The following is a 9,517-nucleotide window of genomic DNA, read 5'->3' as shown; positions in this document are numbered from 1 at the left end:
TAACATAATTGTGGAAACAAAAACAAATAAAGGCCTATAGAAATATTCAAATTGTCTAATTAACCAAATATTTTAAACACCTGTATTGTCTTCACTGACCCTCTCTCTCATGGACCAACTAGTCCATGCAACATTGACCACAGTTCTGTACCAACATGCAAAGTGTCGGGTGTTTATATCTTAGATTAGCCCGTCAAATATTTACCCTAAAATCGTGATGTTTCAGTTTAGCTCCGGTCTGAACTGTATTCCTGATAACCAGGTGAAATCGTCTCTTACCTCTTTTAATAAGATGTCTTGTGCAGGTTTTTGCACCAGACTGAAAAGACATTTATTTCTGTTATCAGCATCATCAATGACATTATTCATAATTCATAATCACAAATTCAAAAACAACTCATCTAAAAAGTCAACATGGCTTCGCAACTGGAAAAACCACCAGTAACAAGATACACTGACCTGAATATTTTACATTGTAATAAGACATATAGATACACACATAGACACATATAAACATATATATTGCTTTAAAATACCAGGCACCTCCACTGGCCTTAAAATAAAAATCAGTATAAGTCTGTCAGTTCGTACTTGGCCGTGTTGCCCTCTTCCGTGAGCACCCGCAGAAGGAAGGATCCCTGCTGATCGGGCTTAGCAGTGAAGGGAATGATGATGTAACGTCCTAATGGAAGGGAACCCCGAAGAACCACTTCCCTGCGTGTTGAGTAGTTAGGACAGAAGAGGACGGGGGGTGTGGCCTTCAGGTTGTCGAAGGACAGGTAGGTTTGGGAGGAATGTATCTGACGGGAGAGCACAGGTGTACAGCAGGTAATGTTAAATTAATGCACCTCACAGAGCCTGGATAGCTCAGTCATTTAGACAAGAGGAGCAGCACCTCACAGAGCCTGGATAGCTCAGTCGGTAGAGCATCAGACTTTTAATCTGAGGGTCCAGGGTTCAAGTCCCTGTTCAGGCGAGTCTGATTTTTAAAATGTGGAAGGAAGACGAACAATCTCTGTACATGTGGTAGAAAACATCCATGTCATAGAGCAGTGATTCTCAACCACTGTGCCGTGAGAGATCATTATGTGTGCCTTTCACTTCATTGGGCTGAAATCTATTATTTACTTATTGCATATCATTCTTCTTTGCTCATCAAAGCACGAAAGAAATAACAATGAAATACTCTTCTGCTAGTTGGCAGCAGATGGCGACGAAAACTAAAAAAAGATCATCAGAGTTGTTAAAGAAGATCTTTGTGACTTGTTGAAGAAGATCTTTGTGAGTGTCTTTCTTCAATTCCTGCCAGTATATCAGCATTGTGTTCAACTAAACAGGTCGAGATTCTAGTCAATTATGAGGTCATTTAAACTATAGATTATTATATTACATTGCATACTTTTTGTGAGATTTTTGTTTGGTGGTGTGCCATGGGGTTGATGATATATATATATATGTGCCGTGGCTCAAAAAAGGTTGGAAACACTGCCATAGAGACCTTGTTTCAGTGTGTTTACCGGGTAGACGTGCAGAGCTATAGCCATGTTTGTGCCTCTGCGTCTCTGGTGTTTCTGCATCAGAGCCAGAACAAAGGAGCAGGTCTTCTGGGAGGTCGTGTCGTCATCATCCGCTTCCAATAAATTGAGACAGAACTGAGGGTTTTGCCAGAACCCATCTTAACATACGTATAGACAAACACAAAGACGGAGACATTTAAAGACGGGCCTTAAATGCAACAAGAATAGAATAATTCAAATTCAATTAACCGTATTGTCCAGACTGAGTCGCACTTTTTTTAAATCCTTTGGCTGGGTTTTTAGTGACTTATACTCAAGGGGTGGTGTTTATAAATATATAATTTTACGTTTGTTATTTTCACACTGACAGCCGCTAGAGGGCATTCTGGGCTCGTGTACAAGTAACGTAAGAGCAACTTAAAATCCAGATAATACGGTAAATTCCATTATACAGTAGTTCAAGACCTATATATAAACTTATATTTAAAATGAAAGACATTTAAATGATTAAACTTATCATTACATAACCAATAAAACTAAATTACTTCAAAAGCATGTGTAGTTCTATGGTAATATACAGTATATTGAGCAATCACAATAAAATGGGTGGTCCAGACAGACAGACAGTGTTTGACTGGGCATGCTTATTCATGTAGCACCACCTTGTAATGATTTTAACAGCTGTACAAATGTTCCTGTTCCTACTTGACACACTAAAACACACTGTGCAAACAATTTCACAGTCTCCTCCTAAAGGGTGGGGCCATTCAAAGGTACAGTTTATTAAGAGACAGGTTTTAAATCGGTCAGCACTGTAGTGTGGCGAAGGAGTTTAATTTAAAATACACCTCGTTGTTAAATGGCCTTAAAAAAGTTTAAAAGAATTGTAACATTGAAACTAATGTTGTTGTCCTCTACACATAAACGACATTGTCTGAATATAAATCTGTACCTTCTTTGGAGGAGCCCCCTGCTGTGACCCCGGGCACCCAGTTTCCATGAAGCATGATGGAGTACCACGGCTCCACTCCGGATCTGGAGTCACAGAAGTTTTCGCTCAGATGACAAACCTCCATCATTTCAAACTGCTGTCGGAAGTCTGCGATCGACATCCTGATGGAAAGAACACGTCATTATCTTAGTCTGTGAAGGAGCAGCTGCGCAGAGCCAACAGTGACCACCGGGACAGCAGCTGTGTTTGTGCAGCTCCGTGTCACTGACTCCTCAAATGAAACCTCTGTTTGCCTTCTGGTTACTGTCGAGACATCGGCGGGAGGAGGAGTGTTTGTCTTCATGTTTGTAGATGGTGGAGACAATGATGTCAAACGGACGAGGAACACTGGAGGGAAGTGGACACACGCACACTCACCAGAACTCTCCGTCCTCAGCTATCACTCTCTGCAGCCTCTTCTGCTCCTCGGGGCTCACGCTGCTCCACTCTGGACTGATAGGAGACACACAAACAAATAGGAAAAGAGATTCAGTGACTTTAAAAATATAATATATGTAAATATATATAAAATAATTTATATATATTTAAATTATAAAAGAATATACTTAATATTTTGCCACTGTTACAGTGTTACAAAATGCATGAACTATATCATTTAATTGTGATTAGATTATTTTAAATAAATAAAAAAATAAAAGTAAAGATTCAGATAAACATAGAGACAAATAGGGTAAAATACAGGACAGCCAGAAACAGTATTTCCTGTTTCACATTTTCATGTTTCTACTTTAATCAGAGATATAAAAAGTATTTTAACGATCCTAATAATCTAAACATGAGGCTAATGAAAAAACATGCACCCATTCTCATCACTCCAAGGCCCCAGCCATTCAGTGTTGCCCCAGGGGTTAAGGATCCTGACCAACTCCTCTGTACCATGGGCCGTCTTCACCTGGCAAAGGCAAAGAGACACAGAACAGGTCAGAACAACTGTAAATGGCCGTGGATGGTGGAGTCACTTTTCAGTGTTCGTTTTCTCCGTTCAAATGCTTTTCCTGGTGCCTTTAAGTAACGTGTGTAAGGTCAAAACTCGTTTTGCTGCAGAAACAATAATTGGCTATCTGCCACCAGGATTAATCCTCTCGTTCGACTTGCTCAGCAGCTTTTACCTCCTCTACTGCAGTCACAGAGTAAGCGTGTCTGTACATGATGCCCAGGTCATTCATCTTGGCCAGAGAACCCTGGAGGGAAAGAACAACATTCACCGTCAGGACACAGCTCAGAACACACCGTGCGGGCACCGTATATTCTGGACTATAAGTCGCACTATTTTTTATCCTTTGGCTGGGTTCGCGACTCATACTTAGGTGCTACTTATATATTAAAATATATATTTACACGTTTCTTATTTTCATACTGACAGCTAGAGGGCACTGGTGCCACCTATATGTGTTTTTTTCTTCATTATGCTTTTTTTTTTCAGCTGGTGCGACTTATAGTCCAGAAAATACGGTACCTTTTAGATTGAACCGGTTCTCTCTGAGGTCTTTAAAAAAGCATCACAGCTAAGTCCCATAGATTCTGCCACCGTACCTGGCAGTTAGCACAGTTGATGAGCGCTCCTTTAGACAAGACATGTCGGAGGATGGACGTTAGGCCTCGGGGCAGAGATGCAATGTTCAAAACCTCAGTTACCCCACCTGTCATGTCCACCATGGCTTCGTGAGGAAAGCCCATGTCCAACGCTCTATAGCCACCCTTCAACCTGGGACACAGACAGGCATTCAAGACAGGAAGTAAACATCTGCCACCAGGATTAATCCTCTCGTTCGACTTGCTCAGCAGCTTTTACCTCCTCTACTGCAGTCACAGAGTAAGCGTGTCTGTACATGATGCCCAGGTCATTCATCTTGGCCAGAGAACCCTGGAGGGAAAGAACAACATTCACCGTCAGGACACAGCTCAGAACACACCGTACAGACACCGTATATTCTGGACTATAAGTCGCACTATTTTTTATCCTGTGGCTGGGTTCGTGACTCATACTCAGGTGCTACTTATATATTAAAATATATATTTACACGTTTCTTATTTTCATACTGACAGCTAGAGGGCACTGGTGCCACCTATATGTGTTTTTTTCTTCATTATGCATTTTTTTTTCAGCTGGTGCGACTTATAGTCCAGAAAATACGGTACTTTTTAGATTGAACCGGTTCTCTCTGAGGTCTTTAAAAAAGCATCACAGCTAAGTCCCATAGATTCTGCCACCGTACCTGGCAGTTAGCACAGTTGATGAGCGCTCCTTTAGACAAGACATGTCGGAGGATGGACGTTAGGCCTCGGGGCAGAGATGCAATGTTCAAAACCTCAGTTACCCCACCTGTCATGTCCACCATGGCTTCGTGAGGAAAGCCCATGTCCAACGCTCTATAGCCACCCTTCAACCTGGGACACAGACAGGCATTCAAGACAGGAAGTAAACACACAGGTGTTGTATATTCTGTGCGACTTACATATAAAAATATATAATTTCACGTTCGTTATTTTTACACTTTTACACTTTTTAGTGACTTATACTCAGGTTCGGTATATAAAAAAATATAAAAAAATATAATTTCATGTTTGTATTTGATTCTTTATTTGATTAGATCTTTATTTGAATTCTTTGTGTGTTGGGAAAATAAGAGTATGAACTAACAGCATATTTTACAGTCCTATCTAACAGAAAAAGTTTTGTTAAGTTACTTCAATGAATTTATTTAAATAATATATTAATTACAGACAATAATGGAATTGAAGCACATTTGAACAGCTCCTTCACTCTCTCATTTCTGTCATCCTGGTAAAACTGATAGTTACACTCCAGCCCTGCAGGTGGTGCTAATGCAACTTTTGATTAAAGGTGAGACAATCTTGCTCAACTAGTTGGATGTCCTGATCAAAGCTGATAATGATGGTGTACAAATTGTGTAACACGGTAATCTCTTATCTTTGCAGCTACGCAAATGTCTCAGCGGAGAACGAGGACATCAAAGCTTTGACGGTGTGGGAACAGGCACACAGTGTAGCCAAACTACAATAGACCAGATAACAGCTTTCTCATATACCTTTGGATGTTGACTACAATAACAGTACAGGTGTGAACTATTCTATGACTGTAGTGGACAGATGACAAATGAACAGATAAATAATGTAAAGAAAATATTTTTCATTTGTTCGAATAGTGAATAGTCTTTGTTTTGTGGAACACCAGGACTTACTTGGCATAGGCTTTCTCCAACAGGGGGCTCCAGAACTCAAACATGTCTGGGGACGTGAGGTAGATGAGTTGATTGTCCCGAGTTGGCAACAAATCATCGATTCTCACTTCCTCCCATACACCATACTGCCAGAACTGTACTAGGTGAAGGACAAGAAATGTTTCATGGTAACAGCACAGTTAGACAGAGAATGATAAACTTTAGCTCCAAAAATTCACAATTATTCAAACCACCAACACCACTCACATGCCCTGCTGGAGCGCCCAGTGAGCAGGACGGACGACACATGTTAGAGAGCGATTATCTGTTTACCTTGAAGGTGAAGCTGCCGTTGTATCCTTCCTGGAAACTCTGTCCTGGAGGAACAACTTTGTTGAGAAGAGACCGATGCACAGAGAGGGAAGCGATGGCAGCCAGAAACCAGCAGTCATCTGAAGAGAATCCATTTAGGTCAGAGGATGACCTACTGATACTTACGTTTAAAAAACTATGGCTTAAAAAAACCTCCATGGCTGAGAATTTGCAGACTGTATTTTCCGGACTATAAGTCACACTTTTCTTAATCTTTTTGCTGGGTTTGCGCCTTATACTGAGGTGCGCCTTATATATTAAAAATATATAAATTTCACATTGACAGCCACTAGAGGGCACTCTAGCTGGCTGGTGCAACTTATACTCCAGAGTGACTTATAGTCTGGAAAATACGGTAATTAGAGAATGATAAAGCATTTACTTCTGGTATATATTTTATTTTTTGTTTGTCATTTTGTTTCATGGCGGTACATGTCTTCAGACACTACAGGGTTTGTAATCCCTTTTTTTATTCATGGTCTGTGTGTCTTCATTAGTCCTTATCTACTTACTGAGTTTACCCTGGCGAATGTCCCGGTGCGTTGCTCCGTTGATGATGAAGTGAGGTGAAGGACACAGCTCCTAGGAAGAAATGACAGAGAAACACAGGTCAGTAGATCCAGGATTAAACAGGACAGAACAAGTCAGAGAGAATCCCTTCAGTAAGGAGTTACGTAATATGAACGCACAGAGGATCTAATGTTTGAATAACTTAAACATGTTAAGACAGGAGCCTCAGGCAGTTCAGAAAACTGCTTCAAAAAATAGTTTAATCTTTTTGAGCAGTTTTGAGCTGTGTTACTTGGTTTTTCCACCCACAATTATAAAATCAAAAATTTTGTTTGTCCTGGTTTTGACAAAGAAAAACAAGGAGACGCTGAACTTTAAACCTCACAAAGATGTTTAACAAGGCTTGTTAAAAAAAACTGAAAAGCCACTGTTTCTACTGTGTAGCAGTTAGCAGCCCTGCCTGTCACACATGGGCAAACTAAGGCCCGGGTGCCACCGGTTCAGCTTTTAAATCCAGCCTGCCAAACTTTTATCATTTATTTATCTGCTCCTGACCCATAAATCATAAAATGTTCCCACGCCTGTCCCAGAGGAACCACATAGTCTGTGCCACCAAGGAGCAGCCTGCTACAGTGCATCTGCTGTTAACACAACATAACCCAAGTTTATGTTTTTAAACAAAAATAAAATAAAGAGCATGAAGTAAATAGTTACAGTAAATACTGAGGTGCACTGAAATAAATGTATTTAAAAATGTTAAAATGAAAAGCTAATTGGTGTGGTTGTGATCCAGGAACAGGCACTGTGGTTTGCACAGTATGAAAATCTCCTCGCTAACACTGACCCTGCAGCAACTCTCAAACCTGTTTTTGTACATGCAGCATCAGCAACAGAATGAATTGTCAAGAGAAGAATTCAAGTTTTTAAATTCCACTCATTGCCCTGAGGCGGTTGACCTCCGAATATGCTGTTCAGAATACAGAGCCACACAGGGATCACCAGCAGAAACGTCCTGTGGTTTTATGACATCATCAGGAATCTTTGTGATACGGTTTGTTCTTATCAATTATTGATAAATAACACTTCAAAAGGAAAGTGAAAGCGGTTTAGCAATGAAGGTGTCACATTGATTTAACCCCAGACTCAGAGCTTTGCTCACTCGATGCTAATGCTAATGCTCACATTAGCTCTACGAATAAGTGGAAAATCCAATGACCTAAAAGCACCACAGCTTCTTCTTCTTCTTTCGACTTTGTCCCTTTTTTCAGAGGTTGTCACAGCGAATCATTTCCATCTCTCCCTGTTCTCTGTATCTTCTACTCTGACTTCAACTATCTGAATGTCCTCCCTCACTGCATCCATATATCTCCTCTTTGTCTCCATCTCTAACATTCTTCTACCAATGTGTCCACTGTCCCTCCTCTGCACATGTCCAAACCATCTCAGTCTGGCAAAAGCACCACAGCAGTGATTTAAGAATAAACAGCCGACTGTTGACTGTAATCAAACCACTCTTCTGAACAGTGTGATATAATATTATTATTATCAACATTATGCAGTTAGTTGGAGTCAGAGTAGAAGATGCAGAGAACAGGGAGAGACGGAAATCAATGATTCGCTGTGACAACCCCTGAAAAAGGGACAAAGCCGAAAGAAAAAGAAGAAGATTTTTGATAAGAACTACACCAACAATAGTAATAACAACAAATGTAATAATAATAATAATAATAAAGAAAAAATAAAATGTATTAACAGAAGGGATTTGTCGTTTCTGTGTGAATTAAACTCATGTTTACGTTGGTTCTATCTTAATGAGAACTTGCCATAATATTAAGGGTTAAAGTGCTATACATGTTAATGCAGGGTTTTTAATATTTTGAATTTTTTATTTTGGAGATTATTTTGAGTATATTTTTATGATGTTATTTTCCTCATACAAAGAAAGTGCTGTGTCTGTCCAGTTTTTTTTAACTGCAACTGGAGAATCAATGTGGTCATATGACACAATGACTGGACATCTATTCAAAAAGCTGTATAAATTATACAAGTAGTTTCATTCAACATAAACAAATTCATAGAGAGACCTGCAAAATAAAGAATTTTGTAAAAAGTTTAAATTGCCATAACTACATGTGCATTAGTCACAGATTTACTGACCCCAGTTTTTTTTATATAAACAATAAACAAAGTCTCGTTCAACAAAATGAAGGGGAGTTCTCTGTCAGTGAGTTGTCAGTTATTTTCTGCAGTCATAATTTCTACCTTTGGTCTCTTCCACCTGACCCCGGACTGCAGCTCCAGCTCTCCCACAGGGAATTGATAGTCCACGAAGAGTCCGTCCCGGTCCACGGTGCGCAACTCTCCGCTCTCTGAGGGCAAGTCGCCGGTCATCAGTTCGGCCAGCCAGCGGCGGGACTGGGAGCCGAGCAGCTCATCGGAGGAGACCGAGTCCACATCGTCGAAGGAGCTCTCAGAGGACACACTCAGTGACTTCAGCATGTCTGCGTTAATGCTGTGGACGCTGTGTTTAACTCAGCTCAGTTCTTCTTCCGTTTAGTCCGTGAGATTAGTCCACCTGAGCAGGTGATATAAAAAAAAAAAGACACGCCCGTGGTGACGTCAGTCCACGACACGCTTCTGTTACTGTCAAAGGAGTTAAAGAGCTCGCCCCCATGTTTTTAAAGTGTTGTTTACCTTATTACTCATGATCATTTTTTATTACTTTCACACTGTGGGACTTTTTTTATGTCTCAAATTAATTAGAAATATTAATAATTATTTCTAAAATGTCACTTTTACTTTCAAATCTTCACCTGTATGTACTCCATACACTAACGAGAGAGAATCCTTGAATTGGTCATAACACGTGTGCATGTATTAAAGCGTTAAAAAACATCAGCTAGAACTGCATGGGTGCAGAGTAG

At 40.2% G+C, this 9,517-nt stretch overlaps 1 protein-coding gene and 1 non-coding gene across 2 annotated transcripts in view; one reads left to right on the top strand and one right to left on the bottom strand.

Annotated features, from left to right (window-relative positions):
• Positions 1-9,258, bottom strand: part of zgc:85932 (calpain-9) — a 14,184-nt gene extending 4,926 nt beyond the window's left edge. The window contains exons 1-12 of the mRNA XM_008308904.3: positions 8,856-9,258; positions 6,596-6,665; positions 6,045-6,163; positions 5,733-5,866; positions 4,746-4,917; positions 4,322-4,393; positions 3,330-3,421; positions 2,887-2,961; positions 2,470-2,630; positions 1,518-1,675; positions 592-800; positions 280-319 (exon numbers count right to left, since the gene is read on the bottom strand). Of these exons, the coding sequence (XP_008307126.2) occupies positions 280-319; positions 592-800; positions 1,518-1,675; positions 2,470-2,630; positions 2,887-2,961; positions 3,330-3,421; positions 4,322-4,393; positions 4,746-4,917; positions 5,733-5,866; positions 6,045-6,163; positions 6,596-6,665; positions 8,856-9,092 (1,539 nt within the window). The 5' untranslated portion in view covers positions 9,093-9,258. The remainder of the gene's footprint in view (positions 1-279; positions 320-591; positions 801-1,517; positions 1,676-2,469; positions 2,631-2,886; positions 2,962-3,329; positions 3,422-4,321; positions 4,394-4,745; positions 4,918-5,732; positions 5,867-6,044; positions 6,164-6,595; positions 6,666-8,855) is intronic.
• On the top strand, positions 904-976 carry trnak-uuu (transfer RNA lysine (anticodon UUU)). The gene has a single exon. It is a non-coding gene; the product is annotated as a tRNA-Lys (tRNA).
• Positions 9,259-9,517: the final 259 nt, after the last annotated feature.

This window comes from Cynoglossus semilaevis, chromosome 4, assembly GCF_000523025.1.
Source record: "Cynoglossus semilaevis isolate Cse_v1.0 chromosome 4, Cse_v1.0, whole genome shotgun sequence".
NCBI lineage: Eukaryota > Metazoa > Chordata > Actinopteri > Pleuronectiformes > Cynoglossidae > Cynoglossus > Cynoglossus semilaevis.
The sequence above is the reverse complement of the archived record's forward strand: the minus strand, read 5'-3'. Positions and strand labels throughout refer to the sequence as shown.